Below are 14,946 nucleotides of genomic sequence, written 5' to 3' on the forward strand. Positions count from 1 at the left end.
TACACTTGCAAGAGAACATATATTCGAAAAATCCTGTAACCATGAGCTGGAAATATTTCAGAAGAGCAAGAGTATTCTGCCATAGATTTGGTTCCCACAGCAACTCTTGTGGTTATGGAATGTGATCAACCTTGATAAAATTTAAACTTTGATATACTGCTTTGATTTCAGTGAAGCTATTATGCATGCACCATTACAGCATTTTTAAAGGCTGCCTCCCAAAAGTTTAGAATGTTTTAAAAAAACAACTTGCTGTGTCCCAAACTGGAACAGCTTCCATAAATCTGTCTAATATAGTGTGTAACAGCTTAAGGTGATAAATGCTTTGTGTGCAGAACGCAGTTGCCAAGCAGTCCCATTATAGAATGGTTACTTCTACTAAATAACTTGTAATGTGGCTACTACTTCAGATAGCAGTTAAAAGTGTGGCCACAAGGATTGCTGGATTGCAGGGCACATAGACCCAACAAAACAAATGCTGTTGATTAGGAATACCTCTGATCTGAGGGGAGGTTTACATCCAGCGCCAGACAGAATTGCACTCCGACTCGAAACTTAGGATTTGCATCTAGGGGTGCTTTCAGATCCAGGGCTGCATCCGAAAGTTCACAAGCAAAAATAATGGCCAGAAGTGCTTTTTTTTTTTAACCAGTTTTTACCAGTTGCATCACTTCCTGGAGAAGCAAAACCTAGTTGATGTAATTCACGTCTTAATGACATCCAGATTACACTACTGTATTACACTTTAGGTCTAGGATATGTTACTGCCTGCTGTTTCTCATATGAAGTCACTCGTGTTTTACGAGGGCAGCACAGAGCCTTCTGTGCGGCAGCAGCAAATAACCAAGGAGCTTCCCAGGGAGGTTCACTTTGGGCCACCTCTTTTTTAGGAACCAGCCAAGGTGATCCTGTTTTAAAGAGCTTTTTGGGTGTCCAGAACAGACACTGTAACAATGCGGTTACGTCATTTCATGACTCCATTGATTGCTGCCGCTTTCATTGCTTGTAATGTGTTCTATAAGTTGGCTGTGTGTGTGTGTGTGTGTGTGTGTGTTCGTGAAATTTCAGGCCAGGAGCTAGATTTCATTCTGGGCAACCTTTCGGGAGCCACATTGCCAGTGGTGGGTGGGGCCAGAGGCAAAAGTGGGTGGAGCAACAAATGCAAAAAAATTCCGCTGCAGGGTTCTGCACATGCCCTTCTCTACCTTCCATCGTGATAAACAGAATGGGTTATTAGGGTTCAAAGGCACATTATAGCTGGCACAAACACTTGCTAAGCGAGGCCAGTGAGAGATGTGACTTGGGGAGAGTTCTGATACAAAGTTATGGAGGGCCACATTTTGGCCCCTGGACCCAAGGTTTGCCAGCCTTGATTTGTGTAATCTAGTATTTTTACCTGTACATTGCTTTTAACCATTGCTAGCTGTGCTGAAGAGGGATGTGGGTGGCGCTGTGGGTTAAACCACAGAACCTAGGACTTGCCAGTCAGAAGGTCGGTGGTTTGAATCCCTTTGACGGGGTGAGCTCCTGTTCCTCGGTCCCTGCTCCTGCCAACCTAACAGTTCGAAAGCACGTCAAAGTACAAGTAGATAAATAGGAAGGTAAACGGGAAGGTAAACTGCATTTACGTGCGCTGCTCTGGTTCGCCAGAAGCAGCTTAGTCATGCTGGCCACATGACCCAGAAGCTGTACGCCGGCTCCCTCAGCCAATAAAGCGAGGGATTGTGCGCTTTATTTTGTGTGTGTGTGTGTGTGTGTGTGCGCGCGCATATGCATGTGAAAAGGCAGAATGCAAATATTTTAATATATATGTGCTTATTTGCAGGGGGGGTTTCGCCAAACAATGATAAAATGTAACTGCTTTTCTGGTAGTTTTATAGGTTTAGATATATCTAGCCTAAAAGGTAAAGGTAAAAGTACCCCTGACTGTTAGGTCCAGTCGCGGACAACTCTGGGGTTGCGCACTCATTTTGCTCTATAGGCCGAGGGAGCCGGCGTTTGTTCGCAGCTTCCAGGTCATGTGGCCATCATGACTAAGCCGCTTCTGGCGAACCAGAACAGTGCACGGAAACACTAGCCCAGGTCCTCACAAACATAATGGAATCTTGCTGGTTGGCATGATAGCACATTGTAATATAAGAAGTGACAGAACAGATGCATATTTCCTTGACTTGGAACATGGCTATAATACTGTACTTCCACTGCAACATAATCACTGGCCAGCAGATGGGGTGTTAGGCTTAAGTATTACCGTACTACAAATTTCAGAAGCGCTGTCATGACTTAGCCTAGCAACAAAGAGTGTTGCTTGCAGTGCATTAGAGACCCATTGGTTTATTTTGACATGAGCTTCTTTATGCCTCAGCTTACCCTGTCAAGGTAAGTTCTGGGAAGGTGGTAGGACTATACACACATGGGCTTAAATATGGGGGAGAACAAGGTGAAAATGAAAGATAACTAATACAGAAACCATATCCTGATTGCTGAGGCAAACACAAATGCAGTACATAACCACATGGAAAATAACTTGTAGTAAGAAAGAGCTACCTGTCTTATGTGAGCTCTGTCTGAGAAATGCAATTAAATAGTCTGGCTGTTGGATAAATACATGATGCAAAGGAGATCCAGGATTGTGTACTTTTAATAGCTGTGTAGCAGAGAAAAGTTGTGGAGCAGTAGCACACACTGAAATTTATTTAGACCATTGCAATTAATAAATTTGTACATACTCATAAAGAGACATGGGGAAACACTTTTAAAATTTTATATAAATATGCTATCCAGTACTTGGAAAATAAAAAAAATTAAACCAGCATTCTGCACAAAGCACGAGAAAACTTTCACACACAAAACATCTCTGGAAAGTCTGAATTGCCAGAACTCCCTCTGTGTGAAATCCAGTGCATCCCCTTACTAATTTGGGCTGCTGCTTCTTCTCCTCCCCCTGCAGTCCTCTCCTCATGCACCTCTAAAATCTGTTCCAGAGGGTTGAGCACACAATGCGTAATTACGTCTTGTATATTAACACTGAGTGTTATTTAAATTTACTGTGTTACCTTAGCTGGTTGGGTTTTTGTTCTTGGATTTTATTATGATTTTTAAAAATTGTTTTAATATTGTATTGAGGGTTTTTTTTAAAACGGGCACTGCTTTGTAATCCATGTTTTGGATGAAGGTCCAGTTTGCAGATTTTCAAAATAAAGAAACTTACATTTTCCCAGTTGCTCTTGATGCTCTCTATGCATGTAAGAATCTAAGAAGAGCTCTGCAGGATCTAACCAAAGGCCCATCTAGTTCAGCATCCTGTTGCCTAAAGTGGCCTACCAGATGCCTCTGGGAAGAGCACAAGTAAGGGTCAAAGGCAATAGGCCTCTCCCATTGCTGTTCCCTAACAACAAATCAGCATTGCCTCTGATCCTCCAGGTAGTGTTTGGCCAGGTAGTGGCAAGTAACTGTTGCTAACCTGAATCTAATCCCCTTCTAAAGCCATTCAAGTTGGTGACTATTGCTACATACTATGTGAACGCAAAGCCAAGGAGATAAGCAACTATACAACCTTTAGAAAACATCTGAAGACAGTCCAGTATGGGAAGTTTAATGTTTTATTTTTTATATATATGTTGGCAGCTGCCCAGAGTGGCTGGGGCAACCCAGTCAGTTGGCAGGGTATTATTATTATTATTATTATTATTATTATTATTATTATTATTAATAGGGCATCCCTATTTTAAGGTTGGAGGGCATGCATAGTATTATAGCAAGTACCATGGTTTCACTATGTCTTGTAATGTGTGTAGAAGTACAGTGGTACCTCAGGTTAAGTACTTAATTCGTTTCGGAGCTCCGTACTTAACCTCAAACTGTTCTTAACCTGAAGCACCACTTTAGCTAATGGGGCCTCCTGCTGCCGCCGCGCTGCGGCAGCACAATTTCTGTTCTCATCCTGAAGCAAAGTTCTTAACCCGAGGTAATGTTTCTGGGTTAGCGGAGTCTGTAACCTGAAGCGTATGTAACCTGAAGCGTATGTAACCCAAGGTATCACTGTACTTCCTTTTTTTCCTGTCCTGAATCTTCCAACATTCAGCTTCATTGGATGACCTTGTGTTTTAGTATTATGCAAAAGGGAGAAGAACTTATCCTTGTCAACTTTTTCCACCTCATACCCCTCTGCCATGGCGGCTCTCTTGACTTGCCCTTGTTCTAAACTGAAAAACCCAAAATGTCGAAATCTTTTCCAATAACCATTTTAAGATTTTGGCAACCAAAACTACACAGTATTCTTGTACAGTGGTGCCTCTGGTTAAGTACTTAATTCGTTCCGGAGGTCCGTTCATAACCTGAAAGTGTTCTTAACCTGAAGCACCATTTTAGCTAATGGGGCCTCCTGCTGCTGCCGCACCGCAGGAGCACGATTTCTGTTCTTACCCTGAAGCAAAGTTCTTAACCTGAGGTACTATTTCTGGGTTAGCAGAGTCTGTAACCTGAAGCGTATGTAACCCAAGGTACCACTGTATACCATAGATAGAAATTAACAGAGTGGTGATATTGGCAGTTTTATTTTTCAGTCCCTTTCCTAATTATCCCTATCATGAAATTTGCCTTTTTTCACATCTGCTTCACATGGAGCTGACATTTTCATTGCACTAGTCACTGCAGTGTATCTTGGGTTTTGAGGATTTCAAATACAAAGAGAAGTTATAACAAACTAAGATTCTTGGGATGTACTGACTCACTGCCAGGGTATTAAAACCGTTAAGTCAGTTATACTTTATTATTTGTGGTCTCTAATGTAGACACGCCTAAGATCTGTGCCTGCTCAGAGCCACAACTCAAACATTCTACTCGAGGGAAATGTCCCAATGCGAGACACATGAACATAGGAAGATGCCCTGAACCGACTTATACCATGAGTCCATCTAATTTCTAGCTCATTTCCTTTTTTTGCCAGGCATTTGACTTTTAATTACGTTCTTGAGTGGGTGGGATGTTTTAATTCAGCTCTTTAAAAATTGTCTTTTAGATTTTGGTTGTATTTTATGCCAGTTTTAATGTATGCGTGTGTTTATATATTGTAAGTAGCTTTGAGTTACCTTGGTTAAAAAGTGACAAAATAGCAGCAGCAGCAACAACAACTAATAAACAGCTTAGTATTGTCTTCCCTAGCTGGCAGCTTTTAACGCTTTTAGAAAAGCATATTTCCCAGCATAATCCCAGTGATTATGCTGATAATAGAATATACTTTTTTCATTTGCAAATAATGTGCTCCATGGCTCTTCCAAGGGCCAAGTAACATGCAAAGGTCTTTGCAGTTTCCTGACTCACTGCCCGGAATATAAAAATGGCGAAGGCAATTTGACATTAGCTAGAAAGCTACATAAGGTACACATGTGGCCCAAAACACACTGACAACTAGGAAAGCTTTGACTACTGTTCTTATTGATGGGATTTACCTGGTATTAATTAAAGAGATGCAAGAGGAAGTTTAGCACCACATGGAATAGGATGCTGGTCTGTAGAATATCCATTTTCCCATCACACGGTTATCAGGAACAAGTAACTGTGTATACGTAGAATGTGAGCTTCATTTATGTGTGTGTGCATGTTAGGAAATACTGAATTTGGAAAAAAAAGATACGTGCCGTTTTATGTTCACTTACCTTTTTTTGTACATACCAATAATTTGAAGAAGGGGCAGGATGAGCTGTCCTTGAATTAACAGATGTATATATTGACTGGAAGTGATTCTTACTGAGCACAGGCCACTAGGAAAGCGAGTATTTACAAGCCTTATATATATATAAAAATTAGAACTAGAGATCTGATACTTAGTAACAGTAAAGTTAGAGGAGCAAACTATGACCCCTTTTGAAAGGAACAACGCGAGCATTAGTGTTTTATGGAAAGAAAATTTTAAGCTTACTCTCTAGGCCAAGTCTGCAATAACAAAATCCTAATACTCGTAATAGTAAAAATAAAAAAATAAAAAGAGAGCAGATTATCTGTTCCTTAGCTCTGTTAAGCTATTCTTTTGAACTCAGGTAAAAGGATAAATGTTTATACATTTCAGTGTATGCTTATGGATGATGCAAGGATTCTATTTCGCTTTATTGATTTTGAATTAAAAAAACAGGAGTTGCTCTTCTGGACTATTAATGTAGGCTAAAATTCAGAGAGCTACAAGAAGCAGAGAACCACTGCCCAATTCCTTCCTTGAAATTCCCCTTCAAAATCCAAGTTCTCCATTAAAACTGAGCCTTTAACAAAACCTATAAATGAACATTCTTTCTCTTTACTCTTGCCTCCATTCCCCTCTTCCGCTGTTGCTTCCCCTGTGCAGTGTGTTTTTGAACTGTAAGCTCTCTGGAGTAGGGACCTGCCCTCTTGAACTTGGCAATGTGCTGTGCACTCTGATGGCGCTACATTAAAAATTAGTAAATGTGTACACATAACTGAAGGGACGCGGGTGGCGCTGTGGGTTAAACCACAGAACCTAGGACTTGCCGATCAGAAGGTCGGCGGTTCGAATCCCCGCGACAGGGTGAGCTCCCATTGCTCGGTCCCTGCTCCTGCCAACCTAGCAGTTTGAAAGCACGTCAAAGTGCAAGTAGATAAATAGATACTGCTCCAGCGGGAAGGTAAACGACGTTTCTGTGCGCTGCTCTGGTTCGCCAGAAGCGGCTTAGTCATGCTGGCCACATGACCCAGAAGCTTTACGCTGGCTCCCTTGGCCAATAAAGCGGGATGTCCACCGCAACCCCAAAGTTGGCCACGACTGGACCTAATGGTCAGGGTCCCTTTACCTTTACACATAACTGATGCATCAAATTCCCCCACCCTCCACAATCTTGGTTGCTGTTGGGATTGGCTGCATTGGGAGACCAGATCTGCTGCCCCTGTGGATCCTGCCACCTGAGGCACTAGCCTCACCTTACCTCATGGGTGGTCCGGCCCTGATTCTTACATTCCACACTTCAAGTGCAGTTCTCCATCACTCGCCAAGCCCCCAAAAATCTGCTTCTTTTAAAAAGTCAATTTGTTCTGCTAGGGTGATGGAGCGCTTTAATCCATTTTAATTGTGCAAACCTAAGTTCCCCAGTATGTGCTGGAATCTATCCTACAAATAAGACAGTGTGTGAGGGCTAAAAGTGCTGCAGATTTCGGACCCAGTTCCATCTGTAACTATTATGACACATGATTTCTTTATGTAGCTGCTGATAACATTATTATCCGTGGACTAGACAGAATATTCTGTATTGTCTTTTGAATCACATAAAGCTTGACTAAATTATGCTTCATACCAGGAATTAAATAAAGTGCACAATAAATAGCTTCATTTTGGTATGAGATATTCACTTTATTTTTAGGAAACATCTCTTAAGTTTTAACTTTTAATAGCTTTGATGCTCTAGATATTCCTCAAATTTCACCTTTGATGTTAAAAACCATCCACAGGGTGATATTAGAAGCCACTGGTGTAGTGCCCATGAGATTGGAGCTGGAAGTGCTGCTGACCCGACTTCTTGTAATAATATACTGAAAAGGCTGCACTTTCGCTCTTCCCCAGATGCTTTAACGCCACTATCAAAAACCTGTGCAATTATATGGCCCCCCTGTTGGGAGTGCATGCTGCTTTCTCGCATAGGCAGAAAGCTAGACAAGTCAATGAGTGGGGAAAAATGATGAGGTAAAGGAAGAGTGTGATAGAGGAAAACAGTGCAAACACAAAAGGAAAATTCAAGGGCAGAAAGAAGAAAAGGGATGATAAGAATAAAAAGTCAGATGGTCCTGGCAGTGTTTTCATAATGAAGGACATGAGCCTGTTTTATGCTCTTCTTTCTAAATGTGTTCCCTTTAGGCAGCTTTTTTTATTTTTCCTTCTATTTTGTGCTAGATGGCAGCATAATTTAGATTATCTGTTATTTGCAAATGAGACCTGTTATCCCTCAATAAGCCTTCAATGCAGCTTCCTTTCTATTGTGAGGTGGCAGCGAGTAAAAACCTTTAGAAGAGCCTGTGCCCTATATAGTTAGTCTTTTATAGCACATGACAGCAAGGTTAGAAAGGCTAATTAGATGGTAATTATTATGTAAAGTGAGAGTATCGTACAGTCTATCCTATCCTAGTTACAGCCTTGCATTTAGGCTAGTTCCAAACACATTTTACTTACAAGCGCAGTGGGTCTGAGTGGAACTTGCTTCTGAGTAAACCTGTTTTGAATCAGAATTTGTAATTTTCTGTTTTGTATATCAGCCATGGTCCAGGACATGTTGGTACCTGAAGCAGAAAAATGCAAATAGTGCTCTTCAGGTGATAAAGATAAAGTGGTTTTGGTAGCATAGCATGTGCCATATGAGACAAACCCCCACTTCCAAATGGTAGGACCCACTTTCCTCCATACAGGCAGAACAGAAAGCAACATGTTTCCTACAAGCTTGAGTATCTAAGCAGTTTGTAAGGGACTAGGACTTAGTTGATGGAAAGAAGCCTGAATTCAGTTGTTAACTTCTAGGCTAGTAAGATGACAAGCCTAAAGTGCATGGGCGTAGCCAGTGGCGTAGCGTGGGGGGTGCAGGGGGGGGTGGGCCGCACCGGGCGCAACATCTGGGGTTAGGGCAAATCCATGGGTTAGGGGGCGCAAATCCACGGGTTAGGGGGTGCAAATCCACGGGTTAGGGGGCGCAAATTACTTGCCTTGCCCCGGGTGCTGACAACCCACGCTACACCACTGGGCGTAGCCAAGGGGAGGCAGGGGGGCAGCTGCCCCTCCCAAATCAATAAAAATCAATACAAATCTGAGGCTCTGTCCCCCACCAACAAAAGCCTGCCCCCTCTAACAAAAATCCTGGCTACCTCCATGCTAAAGAGTAGGCTCACTAATACTCTTCCCTGCAGAGACAATGTGATTTTGTGCCTTAACTCTGCACCTTCACCTACCTCCTTATACCTGAAGCAAAAGACAAGTGGTAGTAATAAGCGAGCTGAAATTCATTGTAACTGCAGGAAGCAGTAGTATGCTCCCTGTCCATGCTCCTGAACAACATTTTTAGCCTGCAGTTCTATACATCAGAGATGGCTAAGCTATCGCCCTCCAAATGCTGCCTATCTTCACTGGCCATTGGCCACGCTGGCTGCAGCAGATGGGAGTTGGAGTCCAACAATACTTGAGAGTACCACAGGTTGAGAGTACCGCATTTGAGTAGGTACCTGTATAAATATGTGTTTTTACAATAACAACAAATAATAATAATACAGTGGACGCTCAGGTTGCAAACATGATCCGTGTGGGAGGCATTTTTGCAACCCGCAGCGTTCACAACCCACAGTGCCACGTCTGCACAAGCGCAGGTCACGATTCGGCACTTCTGTGCATGCACAAAGTGTGATTTAGCGCTTCTGCACATGTGCAAGCGCCAAAACCCGGAAGTAACCCGTTCTGGTACTTCCGGGTTTCGGTACGTCTGTAACCCGAAAACGCACAACCTGAAGCATCTGTAACCCGAGGTATGACTGTAATAATAATAATAATAATAATAATAATAATAATAATAATAATACCGCCCCCTCGGCTTGGTGTTGTATATGGAAGAATTGCCTACACTACCCTAAATCTGGAGCTGGCCACAGATTTCCTGACCCTAGACCAGGGGGCTAAAGGAGTTGCAATTCCAAAGGAACCAGAATTCCAGTTGCTGGAAATTCCAGGATCAGGGAATGCTCTTATGCTCAGATCCTGCTTGTGAGTTTCCCACAGGCATCCAGCTGGCCATTGTGAGGACAAGAAACTGGACTAGATGGGCCACGGGGCTCTTCTTACAATCTTAAAAAGAGAAAAGAAGCAGGGAGAGAAGGGGGCTGGTGGTTAGGAGACAGGGTGTGGAGGGGTGTATTGGATTTATTTATTTATTACATTGATATCCCACCTTTGCCCACGGAGCTCAAGGTGGTATGCATGGCTCTCCGTCTCACCCATTTTATCCTCACGACAACCCAGTGAGGCGAGTTAGGCTGAGAGATAGCGACGGTCCCAAGGTCACTCAGCGCATGACTGAACCTGTGTCTCCCCACGCCTGAATCCAGCGCTCTAACCACTGCACCACCCCGACTCTCCATGTTTCATCTGTCATGGTTTGAAGCAGCAGACTCAAAGAGTGTCTGAGTGCTTAGGGCAGGCTCTTCAGGGGCCTAGGCAGTTGTCGATTTGGGGAGGGCCCGCTGAACAGCTTACAGGGCAAAGGTGCCACACCCAAGCAGTCCCTGCCCACCTTGACCCAGATGGGCTCTTCAGGCATCATGACATGAGCAACATTCACTCTAAAGGGGCTCTGAAGGGCGTGTCAGGCAACACAGGCCTACCTAAGTGGGCCACGTGAAATATAAAATACAAGGTGTACATGGGCATAGCCAGGATTTTTGTTAGGGGGGGGACAGGCCTTTTATGGGGGGGCACAACCTCAGTTTGCTATGTATTTTTATTGATTGGGGTGGCTCAACGCCCCCCCCCCATGCTTCAGTAACATGTCGCCAGCTCGTATTTTATCTTCCACCAAACTGAGGGGCAGCATGAAATAGGCCAACCATGTGCAGCAGCAAAAGGGCCACAAATATAAAGGATAAGCGCAAAGAGCTGCGCGTGTTTCCTTGGAGGCGAGCTCATCCCCCACGAGCAGGATCAGGATTGGCCGCGCGCTTCTCGTCCGCAGCAACTCTGGGAGGAATCTCAGATTTTGGGCGGGGAGAAATGGCCGGGCGGGGAGCCCTGCTCTGGGAGCCTGACTTCTTGCCGGCGTGCGAGGAAGGCGTCGTCGTCCCCCGGCTTCGCCTCCGCTCCATTTTCCTCTCGCGGGGTGGGGTGGTGGGGAAGAAGAGGAAGTGCCTCGGATCCCCCCGGGGCCGAGCGAGAGGGGCTGCGCCCGCCGCTCCCCGCCCGACACGAGGCGCCTCCCAGTCCCGCTTCGGCGGCACCTCCTCCGGCGGCTGCTGCTGAAGGGCCGCCAAGCCAGCCCCTCCGAGCGCCCGCCCCGTCCAGAGAGGAGCAAACTTTCTTCGCGACTGTGGTGATGAAGCGCGCGGGGAGCGGCTGCTCGGCGGGCTCCCGCCTCGGGCTGTGAGGGAGAGAGAAAAACGAAACGAGGCGCGGCGTGTGAAAGGAGTCGATTCGCTTCGGCCTCCAGGAGGGAGAAGGGGAGCGAGCCCCAGGTGAGGGGGGGGGGAAGACCCTCTGGAGCAGCCTCTCAGGTAGGCTGTCGTGAGGGGAAGGGGGCAGCCGAGGCAGGCGGTTTGGGCGCCTCGTCGCCTTCGCTGATCCGGATTCCTTCTCTTGGCAGGCGTTTACAGCGCCTCGCCAAACTTCAGACCGTTAGGCGGGAGAGGAAAGTGTGCGTGTCTGATGGGTAGGTAGCGGGTAAGTGATATTATGATTATTATCCTCAGCTCCCACCCAGCTGGACAGGTGTGAGCGCTTTTGGAGCAGCGCCGTGGGCGACCTGCCTGTTCTGGAGAATAATAATAATCATAATAACTGTAGTAATAATAGTGGTAACGTTGGCGCAGAAAACTCCGCCTTCCACTGACTGAACGCTTCTGGCAACGGGCCGACCGTTTCGGAGTGGAGCGAAGGATTCCACCCCTCTGGTTTTTTTTTGGAATCCGGAGTCGAACCAGATGCGCGCCTGAGAGAAACGAGGTGGTCCGGTTGCCTGCCTGCCTGCTTTGCATGTTTGCTGTCTTTGGAAAGAAGCCTCTCTCAATCAGGCAGGAGGAAACCCATTTGCTTTAGGAGGACTGATAACGGTCTCTGCTTCTTTCCTGTCTCTATTGAAAGATCTGGGGTAGGTAAAAATAAAAAGTGGGAGGAGGGTGCTTGTTGCTTGGGCTGTGTTCTTGCATTTCTGTCTCTTTTGGAAGTTTCTGGGAAATGGTCCTCTTCTATCTGTATTAGGTACCTTAATTTATAGGAGTCTGCAACTATAAGAAGGGAGTATTGAAGTACGGGTGTTTGTATTCTGTATTTAAGCTGCTGGATGTTGTAAATTCGGAGGTGTGCCCACACCCGATGCAGGAATACATTGCTAGGTGAAGATTAGAAAGCTTGCGAAAAACAAATGGAGAGAGAGGGAATGTCATCAATAAGTGTAAAATGTACCACATTTACTGGTGTACAGCAACAATGTGGGCTTAATTTCCTCCTCCCTCCCTCACACATGCATATGTGCACGCACATACACTAACCTTAATCTTTTGCCACAGGCAGCTTGCGCTAAAGATGTTATATTTCCCCAGTGGGTGGTATAAGCTGAAAGGACAGGCAGAAATGTTGGGTGGAAACATTGTCTTTCACTGTCATTTGGTATCATCCCTGTGAAAGTCTCTCATGAATCATAATGAGACAGTGAAGTACATGTTCTGCTTTGATGCCTTTTCTGGTGAGGGTCTCATCAGAAGTGCTGGACGTCAGTTGAAAGGTCTGGAAATGACTCTATTCACAAACTTCCACAACAAGGATAAATAAATATGAACTTTCAGGGCCAAAGCCTGAGGCGGTTAGCTCAAGTTTCATGAAGCCAGTGGGAATCTTTCAACCTGTCTAGCGCAGACATGGAGCACCTGTGGCTCTCCAGGTGTAACTGAGTTACAACTTGCATCATCCCTCACTGTTGGCCATGATGGCTGGAAGATGATGGGAGCTGGTCCAACAGCATCTAGACAGCCACAGGTTCTCCATCCCCCTTCAAAAGGCTGCTGTTGGCTTTTGCTTAGCCTCTGTCAAGCAAATGAGCATTCACACATTTACTTTTCAAAAAAATCTAAAACCTCCAAAAAGTTAAAACTGGTCCATTTTCTTTCCCTGTTTTTAGCCTGACGTAGTCCAGACTAGGCAGTAACAGCACATCATTTGTTGATATTTGAGTCTGGCATTGCTTTATTTGAGATAAATTTAGGTAAAGTTTTGGGCGTGTTTGTGTGTGTGTGAGAGAGAGACTTAAAAGCCAGCTCTATATTTCTTTAGAGGTGTGCACAGCAAAAACTGGATTGGATCAAGACTTAAATCTTTAAGTAGACCCATTGATAACTAACTTATCACTGACGTTAAGTTTTATAGATTTCAAAGGGTCTACTTTGAGCATGATTACATCTGGATCCAACACCATCTTTTCAGTGTCAGAAATGAAACCACCCCATAGTTAAAGGATGTTGTGGTTGTACCACACAGATTGCTAATTTAGGTCATGACAGACCAGGTAAGGCCCTGAGACATGACAGCACTTTGTTGTCTCGCAGTTTCACGCTTAACTGGCTTTTTTTGGTGGGGGGACTTTTTTTAGTGTTTTCAGAACACACTTGACACGATACTGTAAACGTACTCATTTTGCCTGATAGGAGAAGCTTCTCTATAACCAACAACTTTTTGTAATTGTCATATGGGATAAATAGTGACCGCTTGTCTTTGGCATGAGCTACTGATTCCAGTAGATAGATTTTGTATGTGTACTGTATTATGAACAATGATTTGAATTAAGGAAGAGCTGAAAAAAATTCCAACTGCTTCAGATGGCTTCTTTGGCCACGAACATCTTTAATTTGAGTGGGTGCAGGTGTAAAATTTATTAGAATAATAGAATTGTAGAGTTGGAAGGGACCCCAAGGGAGATGTTCTCCCTTTTCTACCGTCTTGCCTGACTCCACTCTTGCTATCTCAGTGGACCTAGCATTGAATTCCATAAAAGAGTTTAAGAGCACTCTGGTTCTGGTAGCAAGGAATCATTATTGAAGTGAGTGAGGATGAGGAGAGCTTATTGCAGATAACTCTATGAGCGAAGGAAATGCTTTTCCATAGGTTGGGATATCATTCCCTGTGAAATGATGAAATTCCAGCAAAAGTTGAGTCAAGATGGGGGCACTGAGAAGCAGAAGAGGTGACCCCCCCAATTTGCAGAAGTACAACTCTAAAACAGCATCAGCAACAATGGCCCTATGAGGACCAATAGCCACAGAAAGTTGGCGGTCAGCTAGAAAGAAAAAAAAAACTGAGGGGACATAGCTTGCTGGCTGAAACTCTGAACATGAGCATTCCTGTTAGGAGGATAGCAAACACTGCAACATCTTGCTACAAGCTTCACTTACTCTTTATGCTATAAACACTTTTCAATAGAATCATTAAATATAAGGGGTCATAATAGACTTCTCCACTCAAATGATGTTCTGTCTGTCTTGAAATAATGTTTGCATTGCATCTGCACATTTTTTGTTTCCCAGATAGAATGCTGTTAGGCATTAATGGGGCAACAATAATATTAGATCTTCTGGTGACATATATTCTGGTGAATAATAATGCTTTTGGCTGCATGTGAATGTTTGTCTGGAAAATGAAAATTATAGTATTATTTCCTCCCACCACAGCAGTTCATTGCATCCCTTTCTGAACCAGGAGGTGTCCTGACTCTTGAGGCTCTCCGTACATCACAGTCTTTTGAAAAATGGAATCTGAATAGGACTCCCCTTTGAGCTCATGTGTGATGCTTTTAGATTGGCCAGAGGGTTGCCGTTAAGTGATGTAAGGCAACATTGATTCCTTCATAGGAGTCAGCATGGTAACTCTGCAGCACTTTCTGATCCCATCTGGGGCAGCAAATTGAACTATGGTAGATCTTTCTGCAAGGCAGTGCTGAACAATCAAGCCAGCTGAGTGAACTGGGTGATAGATTAAAAAAAAAAAGAACCGCTCAAGAATTTGCTTCAGCTAAGATTTAATTATACTGCAAGTTAAAGTCTTTAGTTGTAAAATCTAATGGCCATTTTATTTAATTTAAACAAAAAGTTACTCCACTTGCCTTCCTTTGACTAATCACTGTTTTGTATATTATATTAATACAGGCTGCAATACTGCTTATGTTTTAGGCTGTTTCAATTCTGTTGGAATCAAAACAGTACAATAAGAGTATTACTGTG

At 44.1% G+C, this 14,946-nt stretch overlaps 1 protein-coding gene and 1 long non-coding RNA gene across 2 annotated transcripts in view; one reads left to right on the forward strand and one right to left on the reverse strand.

Annotated features, from left to right (window-relative positions):
• The window catches only part of LOC310745604, a 34,814-nt gene that overhangs the window by 11,809 nt on the left and 8,059 nt on the right, over positions 1 to 14,946 (reverse strand). Inside the window, exons 2-5 of the long non-coding RNA XR_014540218.1 lie at positions 10,775 to 11,230; positions 8,168 to 8,274; positions 5,674 to 5,762; positions 5,451 to 5,557 (exon numbers count right to left, since the gene is read on the reverse strand). This is a non-coding gene — a long non-coding RNA (uncharacterized lncRNA). The remainder of the gene's footprint in view (positions 1 to 5,450; positions 5,558 to 5,673; positions 5,763 to 8,167; positions 8,275 to 10,774; positions 11,231 to 14,946) is intronic.
• The window catches only part of RFTN1 (raftlin, lipid raft linker 1), a 109,192-nt gene continuing 105,441 nt past the window's right edge, over positions 11,196 to 14,946 (forward strand). The window contains exon 1 of the mRNA XM_083578050.1: positions 11,196 to 11,390. Within this exon, the coding sequence (XP_083434176.1) occupies positions 11,387 to 11,390 (4 nt within the window). The 5' untranslated portion in view covers positions 11,196 to 11,386. The remainder of the gene's footprint in view (positions 11,391 to 14,946) is intronic.

The sequence above is a fragment of the Podarcis filfolensis genome, assembly GCF_964270895.1.
Source record: "Podarcis filfolensis genome assembly, chromosome: 12".
Lineage (NCBI taxonomy): Eukaryota > Metazoa > Chordata > Lepidosauria > Squamata > Lacertidae > Podarcis > Podarcis filfolensis.